This window comes from Colius striatus, chromosome 6 (genome assembly GCF_028858725.1).
Source record: "Colius striatus isolate bColStr4 chromosome 6, bColStr4.1.hap1, whole genome shotgun sequence".
In the NCBI taxonomy this organism is placed as follows: Eukaryota; Metazoa; Chordata; class Aves; order Coliiformes; family Coliidae; genus Colius; species Colius striatus.
Genome location: NC_084764.1, coordinates 1,410,446 through 1,429,380, shown reverse-complemented (window position 1 = coordinate 1,429,380; position 18,935 = coordinate 1,410,446). Strand labels below are relative to the sequence as shown.

The 18,935-nt window shown below is 50.2% G+C and overlaps 1 protein-coding gene across 1 annotated transcript in view; it reads left to right on the top strand.

Annotated features, from left to right (window-relative positions):
- Positions 1 to 5,214: 5,214 nt before the first annotated feature.
- LOC104554302 (deubiquitinase DESI2) overlaps positions 5,215 to 18,935 on the top strand; it is a 41,882-nt gene continuing 28,161 nt past the window's right edge. The window contains exon 1 of the mRNA XM_061997564.1: positions 5,215 to 5,664. Coding sequence (XP_061853548.1) covers positions 5,626 to 5,664 — 39 coding nt within the window. The 5' untranslated portion in view covers positions 5,215 to 5,625. The remainder of the gene's footprint in view (positions 5,665 to 18,935) is intronic.

Below are 18,935 nucleotides of genomic sequence, written 5' to 3'. Positions count from 1 at the left end.
GTGCTTGTAGATAAGATCACCAAATTCACTGAATTAACTCCTGTGATAATAAGCTAGTCCTTAGCCTGCAGTGCCACCTGGCCTCCTCATCCTTGGGAGAGCAGAAAGCATGCATGACTATTTAGAAAGATAAAAACTGCTTGGAAAACATTAATTTAGTCATCCTTTTTTCCCCTTTCTTTAAAGAGATAACATTTCAATCTCATCAGAAAACTTTCAGCAGCAGCCTGATCATTGTTGCCTTGCTGTTAGCCAGTGGGAGACAGAAGAAGACAAACAGAGGTTATTTTTCTTCAGGACATTAGTTCCTCGTGGAATGCAGGTAAGGTTAGTTCCTTGTTCAACTTGTAAGGTCTGAGCTTGGCAAGGAAGCAGCCAAGCTAATATTTCAACAGTCTCATTGATCTCAAAGTGATGCAGAGTGTGTTGATAGTAGTTCTGTCAGGAGTTGCCATCTCTGTGGTGAAGTTGGGAGTGGTTAGTGACATACCACTAGTGCTTTGTGGCCTTGCATAGCATTCAGGAGTTAAAAGTACACGGGGAAATGAAGGCAGCAAATGGGGTTCTGCTGGGACACTGCTGTGAGCATCTCTGCCAACTGAAGAAGTCATGCAGAATTGGCTTCTGTCCATGGGCAGACTGCTGAGGGCAAAATCAGCCATGGGGAAGGGGAGCCAAGGCTCTGCTGCCTAACCTGGCCCATGCATGCCTTGGTGACACAGGGCTGCTGCTCTCCTGTTCCTCCTTCCCTGGTGTATTGGGTGAGAGGAAATTGGTGCGCATGTGTTTGGAGAGTGGCTGCTGCAGAGAGAGACATTTGGCTGGGCTTCATGGGGAGATGTGGAATTGAAGGAAGAGATTATTAGCAAGGCAACAGCATTCCCAAATCAAGTTGGATTCAGGAGGTTAGGGAAGAGGAAGAAACATCCATGAACTCCACCAACTTTACCAGAGGCCTTTGTGTCTCTCCCAGCCTCTCTTCTCTACCTATTGCAAGACAGGGTTGTTTTTTCCTCACCCTTTGAGCGACTGGGCTCACATTCTGTGCTTGCTCTTCAGGGGATTATCTGACTTGTGCTTTACAGGATGGTTACTAAGTGATGGACAACATAAATTCAGATCATCTATTTCTGACCAATACACTTCCAAGACACCTGTGATAGCTTCTGTCTTCCTAATCTACAAATGTGCTTAACCCGAAGCTTTGGGGTTTGTTAGATTTGCAGAAGCAAACACACAGCCTTTTGCTCTGTCACCAGTAACCAGAGTCTCCCTGCATTTAGACTCGAAAGAGATCAGCACCTAGGTCCTTCTGTGAAAGGCTGCAAATGGTTCCTAAACCTGGGGCTGCTGTCTTAGTGTCAGCAGGACCAGGCAGCAAATGGGGAACGAGCCCTGCCACAGGCTGCCTTTGTGCAGTGGACTCTCCATTAGTTTGCCATTGGCTCAGGGAACGTGAGTGAGGTGGGACACAGTTGCTGGTGTGGTATGGATTTTAGCTTGCATTGTGGCAGTATTCAGAGCCCTCAGTAGCCTGATTTTGTCATGTGCTTGTGGAAATTTTGGAGTGGCAGGGGTGAGGAGGGGGAAAGAACCATCTATTGAGTTGCATCTCCAAGTCCTGATGGGTTTTCTTCTTCATCCATAGAGGTTCCTTCACTGGTTGATGACCTTTTTATTCACATGAAGAATTTTGTTTGAGACATGCTGCAGCCGATTTTGGCTTGACTAAGTAAAGAACCAGGTGCCTAATGGTTAGCCACAGGCTGTTTGCTCATACAGATTACGTGCAAGAGCCTGTTAAGAGCCTTCTGGGTATGTCTTACAGAATATATTGGGTTAAACAAACCCTGACACTGAGCACTGTAAAGCTGTAAAATGCCATCCACACTCAGAGATCCAATAAATCAACTTAAGGGTTTAACACTGGAGCCATAACCTCTTGTTCTGAGGGAATGAGCTGCCCACTCTGTGAGCCTAACCAAACAAAGGATGAAGTACTCCTGGGGAGTTCGAGAGCTACCGTCTTTGCTTAGGGATGTGATAGCTCACTCTTTAAAATGCTCAGGTGCTTCTGAGTGATGGCACTTTAAACCAGGAAAGAAAAGGTGAAGCAGCTGGAGCTGGCGTGGTGGTACCTATAGGTGGTGCTGGTCGGTAGGGCACAGTAGCCCTGAGTCTGTGAGAAGGCCCTTGTGGATGCAGCTGTGGTCAGATGTGGTGTGTGGTGTGTTACTCTAGAACCTAAAAGCTTCCTCGTGTTGTTGGGATGCTGTGACAGCCCCAGAGACTCCCAGCATGCTGTTGTATCTGCTGGCTAATGGGAATGACAGGTAAATTAAGAAAAGGGAATTCAGTTTGAGTGTTCTTACCCCCAGCCTTGCTCCTGGGCTGTGGGACAGGGCCCTGGGCAGGGCAGTTGCTGCCCTGCAGCCGTGTGACTGCACTCAGGTGCCCACCCCTTTAGGAGCTGCCAGCCTTTGTTGCTCCCTGAGAAACCACTCCGGTGGTAAAAAGCTGGGAAGTGTGGCAGCAATGGGAAGGGAGGCAAAATGCAAAATCAGGAGTGGCTCTCTGAGAAATTCAGTGCAAATACTTTGTTCCCCCAGTTACTGACGTGCCCCCAGCTTTCAGCCACAGATCCCCGGAGTCTTGGCTAAACTCTTTCACGTGGTTTAAGTAGTCCCATGTGACTGTTACTCTGTCCCTTTGTGGTGCAGCCCGAAGTGAAACATTTCACTTATTGCCTGCTGGTGCCCTGTGCTGATGTTCTCTCCCCAAATCCCTCACTCAAGTCAGACCAGACTCAATCAGCTCCTCAGTACGTGCAGTGTCTCAGGTAGAAGTGAGATAAAACTCTTTCAACCAAGATGCCTCCTCTGACACTCCTGGAATAAGGCCATAAAGCTCCAGCACCTGTGCAGGAGGTGATTTATTGGTGTAGATGGAAGAAGGGCAATGCATCTCTCTTTATGTTCTCGATTGCTCTCCCACCATTCTCTGGAACCTGAAAAAATACCGTCTCTTAAGTTTTTAAGAGGCTGTTTTATGCTGTCTTTAAAAAGGGTAGTCTTGGCTAAGGTGCTCACAGTGAGAGAATAATGACAATGTGACATGGGCAAAAGCACTATGTGTGATCCAAAGTGACAACTTGTCAGAAAGTGGAATGGACAGCCAGGGGTGGTGTACCTGGCCTGGACCGTTGAGTGTCTTGAAGTTTAAGCTGGGCAGCCCTGCTGTGAAATGTGCTGGAAAGCCCCATTGTCTGCTGGGTTGCTAAAGGAGCCTTTGAAAGTGCCTGGGGGGAAAAGTAAGGACAGGTGATAGTTTAAACTATAATTCCTGAAGAGCGACAAAAGCAGACAGACCCTCGGGTGTGAGCATCACCTCTAACACATCCTTTAGTTCTCTCTAAACTGATGCTCCTTTGTTCTTGTCCCCAGTGCAATATCACAGCATTGTTTACAGTGCCCAGGGCTGCCACATTTGTGCCTGGGACCTGGAGGAGGTGGCTGAAGCTCCCAGCTACTGCCCTGGTTGAAGCACCAGGTAGTTACTGAAGGCTCTGCCCAATTCTTGTTTCTCCGGTCCATGTTGGATAGTGGCATTATTTGCCTTTTAACCTCGTTCATAATCTAAGAACACACTGCCACCACATCACCTGCTTCAGACAGTCACCCTTGGAGATGCACACTTTATGCCATGAATAGTGAGTGTGAGTGACCACAGTGAACCTCGAATCCATGAATCCCTTTGAAAGGCCTTGCAACAGGCTGCTTGACTGCGAGTGAAGGCGTTGTCTAGTTTTAGGCGTATGTGTAGGACGATGAAGGGGCTTCAGTCTGTCCTGTGAGAAGTAGCTGAACTCTGAGGTGGTGGCTTTGCTCTGTCGAAATGCACAGTCAGAGCAAAGCAGTTCTGGGACTCCTTTGGCTCTGGGTGGAGGAGAAGTTTTACGTCTGACTCTGTCAGGCTGGCACAGATGTGCAGGGCAGGGACTCACTTTGCTTTGGTGCTGCCTGCTTTCACCTGCTGCACAGTCTGTAACAACTCATTGCCGAGGCTGCAGCTGTGTGGTCTCGTCCTTCCACTCCTGACAGAGAAGTGAACCCTTCCCCGGGACGCGGTAGTTCCCAGGCAGCTGAAGTCGGTATCAGGAAAGGCTGGAGCATGCTGGGCTTTGCTGATGTAACGGGCTCCTTGCGATTTTCATTCAGCTGTGGTTGGCTGGGAGCTGGCAGAGCCTCAGATACGCCCACACCCCGATGAGGTCATCCCTGCTTTTTTTTTCGGTGGGGGGTTTTATTCCCTTCTTCGCCGGGCTGCTTCGGCAGGAGTCTGCGGTGTCTGAACGTTTAGGGTCAGCGTGCTAACTCCCAGAGCGCTGCACGTCTCCGGATGCAGGAGCCCCCTTCTCCACGCCCCCTCTCGCCGCTGCATCCCTTCCCAGCACCATCACAGACCCCGCTCTCCCTTTAAAGGGAGAGGAGGAGCAAAAGGAAGATAAATTTACCGCAGTGTATTTTATAATTGACGCTTGCATCGAGGTCAGAGGGGAGGGCTTTCTGGCAAGACGCTACAGAGCTACCCGCGACTGACACGAGTGTAAAGTAGCTCCAGGACGGAACAAACTCCCGACCCCGCCGAGAGCTGAAACTCCTGGCCGTGCCCAGGCGCTCCGTCCGTCCCCTCGCAGCGTGCGCCGTGCGGAGATGCATCCAGCCGGTGGGGAACGGGGGAGGTCCCCGCGGCTGTCAGTCAGCGGGACGAGCCGGTCCCGGCGTAGGGACTGACCCCGGCAGAGCGCGGAGCGGAGCTGTGGCCGCAGGCCCCGCGCCGTGCGCCGCACCGTCGCCCTCTCGGCATCTTCCCCCGGCCATCTCCCGCACCGAACCGCCCGCTCACTCGGTGTGCGACGCTGGGGCCGCCCGCACGGCTGCGGGCAGCATGGGGGCTGCGACATCCCCGCTCTGCTCCTGGGGCAGCCGGCTTCTTCGCGTTCCTCCTCGCCCGGCCGAGGCCCGCGCCGGAGCCCCTGCGGCACATCCCCTGGGCCATGTCCAGCCGGGGCCGGAGAGCCGAGCCCGGAGCGCCTGAGCGCCGGCCGAGCCGCGGCACTGCGGCAGCCGCCGGAGCCCCCCGCGCCGCGCCCGGCCCCGCGCCCGGCCCCGCACCGCGCCCGGCCCCGCGCTCGGCTCTGCGCTGCGGGCAGCGGCACGGCAGGGCGCCGCCACCTCCCCGTGCTTAGCTTCGGGCTCCGCTTGCCTTCCGTGGATCGGGATTTACGAGCGTGGACGGCGGTAGATGAGTCTACAGACCCCCTCCCCAGGCGTGCCACGGAGTCAGAAAGAAACCTCGGGTCTGCCACGCCGTGGAGGAGTAAAATAAACCTTATACGAGCAGCAAACCCGGCCCAAGCCTTCTTGCCTCCTTGCAACCAACTTTACACACCCCCCTCCCCAAGCACGAGAATTGCCTCCTTTCCTCCTCCCTCCACGCTCCTTCTTTCAGACTGTAGGATGAGGCATTCCCTTCTGTCTGGCTCGAGGTAAAGCATACCCCGGGGGCAACAGCACATCTGGCAGGGACTGAAGGGGTTTTATCCAGTCTCTACCGCAATCAACAATGGCAAATGAACCGGTGATTCTGAATGTGTATGACATGGTGAGTACGAAACTGGTTTGGGAGAGAAGGGGGAGGCCAGTGGGGCTGGCTGGGAGTTTGTACTTGCAGGCAGGCATTGTGTGAAGAGGAGCCAAGCACAGGTCCCCAGAGAGGCTGATCCTCAGCCCTGCAGACTCCTCATCCAAGCCTATGGGATGTTGTGGCTCTCGGAGATGATGCTGACCCCAGCTTTTTGCTTTGAGACCTTATTGGGCCAGATGACGGGCAAAACTGTGCCCAGTTTTCCGCAGGATCTTTCAGGAGCAGCCCTGGGTGAGGGGAGGACTTTCTAATTTCCAGTGTCCCAGTTAAGGAAGGAGATGTGATCACCTTTCTTTTTTCCTGGAGGTAGTTGTCCTTTAATTTTGAGGGAGGAAGCACCACCAGGCTATGGGGAAGGGGTCAGGATTTCATCCAGGGAATAACAGCTGTAGGATTGCAATAACGGCATAGTTTCTGGGCTCATAATCTGGATCAGTCCCTCATTGCATAAGATTGGAGTTAGTGTTTTTTCCCTGAAGATTAATTGCAACAACAGGAGTGAGAAATCGCCTGACCTGTTGAGGTGTCAGCACAGGGGCGTGCTGCTCGGCATTTCGTACAAGTTCACAGCGCAGTGAGCGGCACTGCTTGTCCTCCTCTTGCAAGGGGGAAACGTGAGTGGCAATTCTCTGTGGTAACAAATCAGAAGATCCAAATCCTAGGCTTGGCACAAGCCCTCAGAGAGGAGACTTGGCACAACCTGTTTGTTTTCTGGTCTGACAGAAGCTTAGGAGAGACAGGTTCAGCTAAGGCACGTTTTGGTGGTGATGCACTCTCCCTCTCTTCTTTATTTATGAACTAACGATAAAGTAGTTTGTTGTTTGTCCTTAAATGTAACAAATTTTGCTGGGGGAAACACAACCTTGTGAGGTCCAGGTGCTGACTGAGCTCTAAATATCTATTTCCAGACCTTCCACATTATGGCACACGTTGCTTTTTGTCACCAGGCAGTGACAACTTTCAACAGGAGGCCCACAGAAGAGTGTGGGTTTCCCTGTTGGGGGAATCCAGAGAATAGACACCAACGAGCTGAGGAGTGGGTTGCTGTAAATGTCAAACTTCTTCTTATGACAGAGATTAAAGGATCTTTTTTCAGCTACAAAGCCTGGCTGTTTCCTGAGGGAGGAAAGAGCAGTAAGGGCTACTGAGGCAGGACTGGCTGTAGTGACGGACGGTATGAAAAGCGCGGCTGCGGTGGCTTGGAGCTGCCTCTTGCAGAGATATTATTGGTAAAATTGAGCAAGTTGGTGTAAAACCCTTCTCTAGAGCATTTCGTGGTCAGTTGCTTGTCAGCCTGAACTGTGAGCTCCTCCAAGCTATTCCTCAACAACAGGTCTGGTGACCCACGCAGGTGGTGGCTAGCGCTTGGTAACAAGGGACTGGCATTGCCGATGCACGTGCAAGACTCTCGTTAATACTTTGAGGAGAATAAAGGGGTTGTGTTGCCCTTTCATTATGTCCACTGTGTTCCTTGCAATTGTGGTTTGTTCTGCAGCAGGCTGAACTTTCCTCCTCTCTCAGCCATTGTTGAGCTGTCCCAAATTAGTACATCTTTTGCCACTGGGCTGAAGAGATCTGGATGCTCTTTGCCTTTTTCCACACGAGTGGCACGAAAGGTGAAGCCCAAAGGAATTACAGGAGAAGGGACTTGCTGTTCCTGGTCACTGTGTTCCGAGATGGGCACCCAGACATGGTGAAACTGAAATCAAGTCATGGATTTGATTCAGACTGAATAATTTCTGCTGCTTAGCAAGCCATGAAAACCTTCCTGCGTGAGTACTAACTCCAGGAGTTAACCACTCTGTACATAGAAACCGTTCTATTTTCGTGTGGCATCTGTTTGACTCCCACTGAGTCACCCCTGCTTTGAGTCCCACACTGTGATTATTGAGGCTACATGCTTCTCCAGCGCCGCTCTGATTTTAGCAGCACGGAGTCTGGAGTGTGGCCATGCCCAAGCTGCACTTTGTTACACTGTGCTGGGGAATTGCGGGGGAACTGGGAAATGAGCACATTTGCTTGAATGACTGTTGGAAAACTAGCCTTCATGGAAACCAGACAGACAGCTGGGGATAACAGTTAACTGGATGTAGAGCTCTGCTTTCTTGACAAAGAGCATGGCCCCTGCGTGGCATCTGGAAGCACTCCCACTCCAGGAAAACTTACCCCTAGGGCAGAAGTTCAACTGTGGGCTTTGTGCAGCTATCAAGTATCCACTCTATGTAGTCTTGTGTATTCCAAGATTATAGCCATTTATCCTTTTACCCACTGGGTATGTCCAGGGCTTCCTTAGGAAGAAAAGTGTTTATTAAGGTGTGTTGTGTAAGTAGCTGGAGCAGGGAGATCCATTTGTAGATTTATTTGCTTCAACATGAAAGAATTGAACAAAAGCCACTGGGTATTGAATGTCCTCATCAAAAGCAACTTCCCTCACCCCCAGCAAACAAGGTGGTTATATCCTGTTTTATCTGATGCTGGAGAGCTTGCATGCATGCATGCAGCCTTACACTTGCAGAACAGGCAAGGCAGGACAGCTTTGCTGCTCAACCAGGGTATTTTTAAAGAGGGAATATACAGGGTGCTGAACATCTTACGTGTAAGCATGGACCCAGAGTAACAACATGGATCAGGGCTTTGATCATGGATTAATCTCTTTTCCCAATCTGATTCCAGCTCTTGCATGGACTTACCTAAGGCCTGCATGAAATGCCTTCTGTGTCTATAAAATCTATGACAGAGATTGCTCTGGTAGCCAGTTAGCACTCTGCCTTCAGAGGGATAAATGAAATGCAGCTCTGTGCCCTCTCTCTGCCTTAATCAGGTGTTTGCTGTGGATCAGATATTACTTAGATCACAGGGCTGACATTCTTCAGTCAGTGTATCACCCTGTTACCCCATTGCTTCAAGTCTTTGTGGCTTACTTTGCAATAGTTGACTTGATCACCGTGCATTAATAAATGTTGCCTACTTAAATCAGACAGAAGAGTAACTGCAATTGTTGCCTAGGTTTAAATCTTTAACTAGCAAGCCAAACACATTCCACTACAGATAGCTGGCTTAGTGAAGACTGCAACTGGGAGCTCTCATTTGCAGCTTATTGCATAGCACATTCGTGCTGTCAAATTAAAAGCAGAGATACTGTTATCACCGCTGTCCCTCTTTTATTACAGATACAGTTGTCCTGAATTTCCACTGTCTTTGCGGCTGATAACATGTGAAACTGTCATTTTCATCCACTGATATTGTTGCTCATTGTGCTGGGGAAAATAAGCCCCTGAGATGTGCTGCAGAGGAGAATGAGAGCCCTGGTCAACAGGGAGCAGTGGTGTAGGGTCTCTCTGGGTCAGAGAGGTGAGTCCCCTGCTCAGCCTCGTCCCAGTGTTACTCCCTTGATTCCACTGACATTACTGGTCATCCTCTCTGGAGTGAGTTAGAGGGAAATAAGCTCGAGGTGACTGTAGACTCACTAGCTCTGAGATCTTTTCTTCCCCTGTGACTTCTGGCTTCAGAGAGGTAGCCAAAAGGTAGTGATTTATAATGGCCCTCCTGTATCCTTTCAGTTTGTTACAGAGCTCATTCCATTTGCCAGCTAAATGGCTGATGGCAGAGGGTGGCCCTGCAGGTGACTGACTTGGGTCGCTCTTGCTTCGCTGATCAGTGGGTGCTGGTGCCATGCATTCGATTTCTCCCTCACACCACCGAGTGGATCATCCAGGCGGCCTTGGCAGGAAAACAAACAGCAGCATTCTTGTCTCCATGACAGCAACAAAGGCCCCTGCCTTGTGTTCATGATATTACGGCAAGCAGCCTGTGTTGAAGTAGGGGTGGCATTTTTCAGCTGAGGATGTAAAAGCTGACAGTCATGCATGTAGTTTCTAAAGAGTTCCAGGAACACAGATCTCACTCCTGGCTTTTATTGGTGTGGTGGAACAGAGCGTCCTGGGAGGCTGCATCTGCACAGAGGCAGCGTGGCTGGCGAGGAAGAGGAGGAGGAAGCTGTTATTAAAAGCCACAAGTGTTTGTAGTGTGCTTGTCTTCTTTCATGGAAGAGAAGTAGTTTCAGTTGTACCAGGCTCTCTGGTGCCAGTCAGCTTCTGGTCTCCCAGCAGAGGCTGATCAGAGGATGAACACAGCCTATGGTTGGGAGAAGAGCTCTGATGAGGTCTGCTCCACCTGGCTCTGCAAATGTCTGTTGCCTTACAATTGTTTCTTCATAGAGCTAGGCTTAGGGACTGAGAGCTGGTGGAAGGGTACTGGGTCAAGAAGGAGAAGCTGCAAGAAGCAGGTGAGCTTTTCTGTCAGTCCTGGGAGGGAGAGGGATGGATTGATTTCTGGACAAGCAGTTGTGGTGTAGGAACGTGTATGGGGGCTCTGCAGGAGGCCCTGGAATAGGGTGAGAGTTGTGTGTGGGGGAGGTTTATGTACTCTGAGAAAAAGATGGTGACCCTGTGTGTGAAGACGTGCCAGCTGGCTGTGAGGAGAGGCATGAAGGGTCTGAGTGGCCACAGAATAAATGCACAGAGCTTTAGTTCTTTAAGCCAACTTGTCTGATAGTATTATGGAGGTGGGAGTTGCTTTTCAGCTCTGTCCTTTTCAGTGTTTTGCTTTGACATCTGTAGCTCACATGGTCTGGAGGTGACAACCCGTGTGTACCACTGAAAGCCAGCACAGACTTACCACCCCAGCATCCCTTTTTGTGGAAGAGAGAGAGTGAGGCTCTTGAACACTAGAGTTAAATGCTTTGGGACTGAAGGGATAGAGGTGTTTTGTACCTCTGGCTTCAGTACACGAGGAGCCTTTGGGTCTATTTTAGAAGCAGCAACAGGATTGCAAAGCAGAGCACTTCTTTCTGTGAAGTGATTGTTTTAAGCACTGATTAGATCATGGAACATTTTATTACCTCTCTGGAGGAAAGAATAAGTCTAGTAGTTTCTCAGTAAAAATGTCACTGTGTTTGTGATTACTCTGAGTAGAAGGTTCAGATGCTCTTAGCTCACTTAGGAGAGTGAGAAATCCTGTCGCAGGTGGTGGTCCTGCCTGCACCACTCATTAGTTGTTTGTGAGCTGCTGTGAGTGGAGAAGTGCAGCTTCACCTGGCTCTATTTGCTATTCCAGCAAGCCACATGGGAAAGCAAAGGGGCTGCTTCGTCAAGTAGGTTGATAGCTGTGGAGTTTTGTGCTGCAGTGAGCTGAGGCATGCTCTGAGTCCACAGATCAACTTGTGGTCTTGAAAGGCTGAGTGACAGAGAGTTACTGGGCTGTCTTCTTCCTTTCTGCTCCTTTGTATGTTGGCCAAACAATGTATTTAACAAAAGGGAGAGCAAAAGGCAAACTCCTGCCTTTGGGAGACTCTAATTAAATCCTGGCAACTCCTAATATAGATTTATCTAAAAGGTTGGCCTGGAACAAAACCACATTCAATGAAATGTTTTGGCTCTTCCTTCGAACACCTGTCAGTCTCCTCTGGCTGAAACTGTTTGCCACATCTGAGTCACTCCAGTCTTCACTCCAAAGTTTGCCATGTCCTTGGAAGGGCTTGGTGGGTTTATCGTGTTCTTCTTTATCCCGTGGCCACTCTCAAAGCTCATGAGAGCTCCCTTTGCCATGAGCAAGCCCTAGCTAAGGCAGGCCTGGGCTGTTTTATCTTCTTGTTGGAGTAAGGTCAAAGGTAAATCCTTATGTTCCTGAAGGAAAAGGGAAGCATTTTGGCCTCGGAATTTTACTCTACCACTGACTCTTCATTTATGCAGAGCCTCACACAGTCTGCTGCCTTCAAACCATATCAAGTACAGCACACTGGGTAACAAAACTGAAGGGTGAGATAGCAGGTGCCTGGTGTGTAGTAGTGGGTTCCCCACAGTTGTAGCGTGTCCTACATAAGCGCTAAACTGTCTTTCTAAGAGTGGTTGAACATAGTGCTAGTCACTGGCAGTGGTGTGAAGGATCAAGTGGATCTCAGATGCTTGTTTTCTGTACCTTCCTAGAGTTCTCAGTTGGTCTTCTGTGATGAGGTTGGGGTTTGTTGTTTGTCTGTTTTGTAGGACTGAGTTTAGACTCTTAAACTGTGTTTATGCTGCATAATAGGTCTGAGGTTCATAACCACTGAGGTAAGGTAATGGTCTTACTGCAAAATCTATGACAGTAACGTCATACTGTGACACTTGCATTATGGGTTAAAGGCCAGAGAGGCCACTGATGTGAACGAGACAGGAGAAAAGCAAGCTGCTCTCACTGGGTGCCAGCAGAGTGGTGAGCCTGGGGTGCGAGAGGGCTGTTCAGGCTGCTGCACTTTTCATGGGGCAGCGTGGTGTAAATGCTCTTGACATGTGAGTGGGGGGGGAAAGATGTTGTGGCAAAGATGTTGTGGCAAATCTGATGGCAGTGCCTTAGAGTTTTCAAATGGCTTGTGCTGAGCAGCCTAGCAGTGTGTGCAGGTGAGGAGAAGTGGGCTTGGTTCCTGCTTCTCTCCTCCTCCTAGACCTCATCATTTTCATTTGAGTGACAACAGGCTGACCACAGACAGGACAGTTTTGCAGTGAGATTGCTGCTTTGCCCTGCTTGAACTCAGGAGCAGAGGGAAAGGGAAAGCAGTCTGGTGATTCAGAGCACTGTGGTGTAGTTGGTGCCTGGTTCCAGTCAATGGGAAAATGATGAAATGCAACTAGACAAGCCTTCTCTCTTGTCTCTTTGGAGAGAGGAAATCAATTGGAGCTGGGAAGGACAAAAACACTAATACACTGAGCTGCAGCTGAGCCCATGCCTTCGAGAACAAGAAATCCAAATGTGACATCTGATCTAAACCAACCAAGAAGCTAAAGAGTAAGTGTCATGGCCTGGGTTAATGAGTCCAGCTCTGGAGTGTGCCCACCTATGCATAATAACTGGGGGATTTTGTCTTAGCAGCAGCCTAGTGACGTGTTATCCATCAGGGGAATGGTCTGTCTTGGTGGTGGTAGGGTGGCAAGCTGGCTACCTCTTCATGTTACTGCTGATCTTCTCCAGCACTGCAGTTCTTTAGCTGACTGCTCTGTGCTTATGCAGGAGCTGTTGTAAGAGCTGTGTTGTGACTGGAGGCAGAGCATTGCAATCTGCAGCTACGACATTCCCTCCATCAGCAAGCTCATTGAACCAGTGCTCTGTTGCCCAGTGAACTCACTCCAACTGGCTTATCCAGAACATGGGAGTTCTCACTTCTCCTAGTCCTGCATGTGCTAGGAAAGCTGCTCCACAACACTCTCCTTCACATCAGCGAATCTGAGCAACTCTTAGGTGTGAGGAGAGCCCGTGAAAGCTAACACAGTGGAACAAAAAGTGTGTGGATTCTGCTTTTGGAGCAAAGCTTCACCGGTCCTGTCATTGGCCCAGTTCCCACATCAGTGCTTTTGGACTGGTGCCAGCAGATGACAGCCTCACCTAGTGTCTCTGAAGTACTCATTCAAGGCAGCTTCAACTCTTGTGGAGCCTTATGGGCAGGACTTCAGGTGTGAGCCCAGGGGCCAGCTCTGACCTAGAAATATGGAAAACTGCTGCTGCTACTAGAAGTTATCCTTTGTCTCCATCTGCATGCAAAGTCACGATCCCCTGGCCTGTCTCTGAGGGAAATGATTGTTTCCTCTTGAAACCATATGGAAGCTGCTGCCCAGTACGTTTTCTCTGGTGCTTGCTGGGGTTTCCCCAAACAGCAAGGCAGACTCCTTTTAGAACATGACACTTCTGCTGGCAAGGTTTAGCCTCTGGCTCATCAGGCTGTCGAGGTTCCTCATGTCACTTGGCTGTTCTCTCAAACAAACTAACAAGCCCCCCAAACAAACAAAACCCCTCCTGGTATTGATGAAAGCTGATGTATTGGCAGTACCACAGACTGTCACTCTCCTAACAAATAAATGTGTGCTGGCAGTAGCAAAACAGCCCCTTCTGCCTTTTGTACCTCGTCCCTGCTTGATGGGTTGAGCTGCTCTGGTGCTGTGGCTCAGCTGGCCATCCAGCCTCCCACCGAGGCAGCCCACAGGGACCACTTATGCATGTGGTGGGGGCTTCTGCTGGGGAGAGCTGAGCATTAGCGATGGAAACAGAGCTGCTAAGCTGGAACAGCTGTCAGATCCGTTTCTAAGTGTGGTGATGGGCAGGTATATAGTCGTGCATTAGTGCAATGAGCTGAGTTTAAATGGGTGTCTGAGGGCCAAGAGCTGTTAGTGACCAGGCCTGCCCTTATTCTGCCCTTAGCCTGAGGCTAGGTACTAGCAGTGGGAAATTGTTTTAGCTGGTAACTTTGATTTTGAGCAGTGAATCTGAAGGTGTCTGGAAAAAGCAATGATAAGGGAAGAAGAGGTGCTGTGGGTTGCAAGTGATCTCTGATAGGGAGGAATGCTTATCTACACAAGCAAGTGCCAGGTGCTAGAAGTGCTAATGTCACTTCAGCCTTGTTAGTAAATGCCTTCATGGGGTGAATCAACACGAGTCAGATGCCTACTGATAAATGGGAGATGGCCTGGCCTGGGGTAAGCTCTGTTGATAACATGGTTTGCTGAACCTTCAGCCATGGATCAGTCACTGTGCTCTCCAGGCAGTCCTACCTAAAGCCAGCAGGAACTATCAACCCCTTTGCTGTTCTCTTCAATATCATCTGCTAGTGATTGATTTGTACTGGATAGTGATGCAAGAAGAAGAAAGCCTCCTGGATGCTGATTGCTGCCTCAGGGCACAGAGAGCGTGAGGAAACAGTGCTTTCTACTAGAGTGAATTATGGACTTTGTGCCATAGGCTGGCTTTCCCTAGGTACATGGTGTTCTTCCAGACACCTGTTCTTGTGTGTCTTGCTCTGTTTGGGGCTACTTGGAGCGGATGATTTTGTAATTGCCCTGTATTTGTCATTTCCCCCAGCCCTACTGAATGTGAGAGACGAGGACCAAGAGGTTAAGCATGGGACTGATCTGATTAACAACCTGCAGTGCTTGGGGCAGCAGCCTCAGCAGGCTGCTTCTAGTGGCAGAAAAGGCAGCCCAGGTTGGAGGTATTTGCAGGCAGGGCTGAGGTGCTTTCTTAGCAAATCACTTGTCTGGAAAATGAAAGGCTCCATTCAGCTGCACAGACACCAAGGGCTGTTTTAGGATGCCCATCTGACCTCTGGCTTCCTCTCATGACAAGTCCAGGTCTCTTCCCTCACAGATTGTGTTTCACAGCTATCAGCTTGGTAGAGATGCCTTGAATATGCTGGGGCATTTGAGATGGCAAGACATGCCCAGAGGTGCTGATGTGAGCGATACTTCAGTGCTGGGGGAGGATTAGCTCTGCATTTGGCTTCTACCATCTAGCGTGCTCATGCATGTGGAGTGACAGAGACCTGGTTACAATCCCTGAGGGACTCAAACACAACCTTCCCTTTGTGCAGGTCTGCCATAGAGGCACACAGCAGGAACCTCTGGATCTGGTTGTTCTGGGTCTCTCGTGTCGAAACGTGTAGGTTGTGTTTGAAGCAGCCCGTTAGCAGAAGAGTGGGTGTTTGCAGCAGAGCCTGGCTGTGCCAGGAGGCTGTCCAGGCTGGGGCCAGGCTCTAGTGTAGCTCTCACTTGTTCTCTTGCCACTGCATATGTGTTTTATGTTGAAGGGAATATTTTCTTTCTATGAGAGAAGACTGCTTTGCCTGACTCCAGATACACTGTGAGAGAGTAACCAGGCTGCTTCCTTCAGAGGCAAGAGGCAAAGGTGGTTAGAAAGTTGCTCTGTACCCTTCTGGACAAGTGTCTGGACTTGTGGCTATCAGGTACAAGCAGCACTCGCTCCTCCTGGTAACAGAGGCCAACCTTGCTCTTTCCTTTTCCTGTTGCCTTGTTTCCATTCAGGGCATTTCTAGACAGATGTCAGGTTTTGTTGCCCTGAGAGGATCTCTTCTGCCCCTTTCCTCCTGAGCTGGCAGCCTAACCCATGGAGTCAATTACTTGTGCAGCCTTCTTTTCTGAGTCTGTCCCAGCACTAACCCACAGGCTGGTATGTCTTGAGAGGACCCCTGGGACAGAGGCATTGTGGAAAGGTGGGAAGGAAGGTGATGGAGGCTTCCAAATCTGTGGAGGCCAGAGCTAAAAATGCATATTCCCAGTGGAAATCCACCCACCACCTGTCTCCAGTTCTAGCAGTCATTCCTCTTGATTGCAGTGCCATTTGCTGTGCCCTTGCTGACTCTAGTTCTTGTGACTGCTCCTCATCCAATACAGCTGTCTGTCTTCTCTTTGGCAGTTCTCTGGGACGTGGAGCAGACCTCTGCTATGTTCTGCTGCTGAGTACCATGCCTTGTGTGCTTGCTTCTGTGAGAATATTGGGGCTCAGAGCATTAAGGAATGAGTTATGTTGAACTGAAACAGAACAGGTTAATTCCAGAAATGGGCAAACTTGAACAGATCCAACTCAATCCCAAGAGGAAGTACTGCAAATCCTCTTCTTCCCTACAGATCTCTTAACACAAGCAAAGGAGCTGTGACTTCTGCTGAGCAAAAGCCTCTGGATGCAACATAAATGCAAAGCACATGGATCCATGAATGTTTCAGTTGCTTTTTTTGACTGGGTCAAACTCTGTCTTGTCCCTTGGGCAGAGGGCTGCTGGTAGCCAGAGGCCTTGGGCAAACAGGACACCCCTCGGGGGGTAAGGAAAGACAGAAAGGGAATTCATCCCAGCACCCTGTTAATTGGATGGGTCATACATCCCCCTGGCTGCTGAGCACACTCTTCTGTCCCTTGTGTTCAGGCAGAGCTAGTGGGAAGGAACACTTCATCTGAGAGCTGAGCTGTGAGGCAAGAGAAAAGGGGGATGGGGAGGGAGAGAATCCTCATACTTCTCTCTTTCACACTCTTCAGCCTCACGGGATCAACCTGAGCTTGGAAGTTTTCCAGCACTCTTTAAAACACCCTCCACTTGTGAGAGGACGCCAAGGGAGCTGCAGTGAATGTGGCATCCTGCCTCCCAAATGTGCCTGTGCAGCAGAGTCCTGCCAGGAGGCTCACACATCCTCCTGTGGCTTCTGAAGTGCTGTTTGCTATTGCAGGGCTTCCAGAGATACGGGGTTCAGTGTCCACGGCAGCTGCTGTGCTGGGTGATCTCACTGCAGTTAAAGCTGTTGCTGGAGCCAACAAATTGATGCAGATGGAGACTTTAAATTGAGCTTAAAGAACAATTTAATAGTCTCCAACACATCAGGTGCTTAAAAGTCTGGTGCTTGCTGCCTCTGAACTTGAAATCTACTTCTTACACCCACAGGACTTTGACGCGTGTTTCCAGCTGTCTGTTCCCTCTCCTGTGGTCTCAGAGGTGTCTCATTAAAGCTGATGGGAGATGCTGTTAAATACAGGAATGTAGCTTCTAATGATGCATCTCATTTAGGTGAGCTGTCACCACGAATTGGCAGGGATCAATGCTGCTCTGCTCCCCTGGTGCCCGGGAGAGCAAAAGCCATTTGGAGAAGTGCAGGATAACACCATCTTTGTGTTGGGAGACAAAAAGCAAAGTGCTTCCTAAATGCTGCTGACTTCCAGGGGCACAGCAACCTCGTCACCTTCTCACCCTGCCAGCTCCCTTCCTTCCTTCTTGCAGAGCACAGCCTCAGCTCCCAGAGCTTGCAGATGGGAGGCAGCAGTCCTTGGGCTCTGAGTGTCTCCAGCCAGTTCATCATTAATCACCATAATATCCCTTATGTCAAGAGTCTGAAGTGCCCATGAAGCACGGAGAGCTTGTTTCATCAGTGCAGTCAGAAAGCTTCTAGTGCCCTGCCACTCCACATTTGTGAAGCTGAAACTTAAGCACTCAGCAGTGCTAGTTACCTCATCTGAGCCCCACACCAGGTCACCTGGTGCTGGCAGGGGCTAGAAATGCGTGAGCTGGGAAAGCAGAAGAGAAAGTCGAGCTTGTGTTGTGGATCCTGCAACAGAGCTGGTGCTGTGCCATTGGATATGTTTGGAACTGCAGTGCTATTGCCCATTATTAAGCCACCTGAGGGTTTAGCTCCCTTGATACATACCTGGGGGGCTCTTAAATCCTGGGGGCTAAAACTAACCCCCTGAGCCTGTTGACTGGCTGGCTGTTGTGTCTCTCTTTGGGATGTTGCTGCTTACCATTGCTCTAGAAACAACGAGACACATGAGCTTGTGAGGGGCTCCAGGACTTGCCTGCTCTGTGTATTCAGCTGGCACGCTGCTCTAAGAGAGAGACACTGAGCAGAGACTCAGCTTGTATGGAGGCAATTCTTGCTATTGGGGGTGTTCAGAGACGAGAACCTGACCCCCAGCTCCTTCTAAGTGGGACTATTCCAGCAGAAGTGGAATGGCACTTTATTTCTGGTTTAGTTTTGATAACAAGCAGTGAAACAGGTCTGAAAACAGATGAAAATCCTGTGTACCTCGGGCTCATGTGCAGGGCAGTGTTTACAAGGAGTGTTTCCTTCTGCCTGCCTGCAGAAGCAGCATTTGAAGTAACATCTCAGTGATCATCCATTATCACAGCCAGGGTGAAGCTCACTCTCCCTTCATTCTTCACAGAGATAGCACAGTTGTAAGAGGACAACCTTTATTTCCATGTAATAATAGCTGGAGGTGGGTTTTTTCCCCTCCTTTCAGTTCAAACATAACATCATGTTCAATGACACCACAATGTTTTGTGGAGAGTACAAATGCTTTGAACGTGTGGGAATCAAAAAGCTCCCAACAGCGTGTGCAGAGCTGCCAACAAAGCATGTCCTTGGCCACTAGCCGAGAGCAAGCAAACCTGCATTGCAACTAAAGCACTGGCTGCTGGGGAAGAGTCCTGCTTCCCAGCTTAATCACACTGCTGGCAAGTCACTGCCATCTCTTTGCCTTGGGTTGTCTCACCTGTAAGAAGGGAAAGGGTGTCCTTGTTGGAGTGAGGTGCTTGGGAGGTGAGGTGCTGGCTGCTTTTGGGCATTGGAGATGTAAGTGCCTGGGCTGGAGGGACTCCCATGGGCGTGAGAGGCAGCAGCAGGGCTTCTGGGCGGTGGGCTGAGGGGCAGCAGCGCCGCATCCTCCTGGCAGCGCCCAGCCGAGCCAATGCCCCGTTGCAGCCTCACTGCTGCTGCCTGGGCAGCCATCTCTGGCCTTCCTGTCAAGCAGGAGGTGGTGGGTCCTCCTCCTTCCCCCCCAGAGCCTGCCTGGGGAGAGCAGGGAGGTTCTGCAAGCAGTCAGCCCCCAGCCCCGCTCCTGGCCTTGGCTGTTGCTGCCCTTTGGCCGTGTCC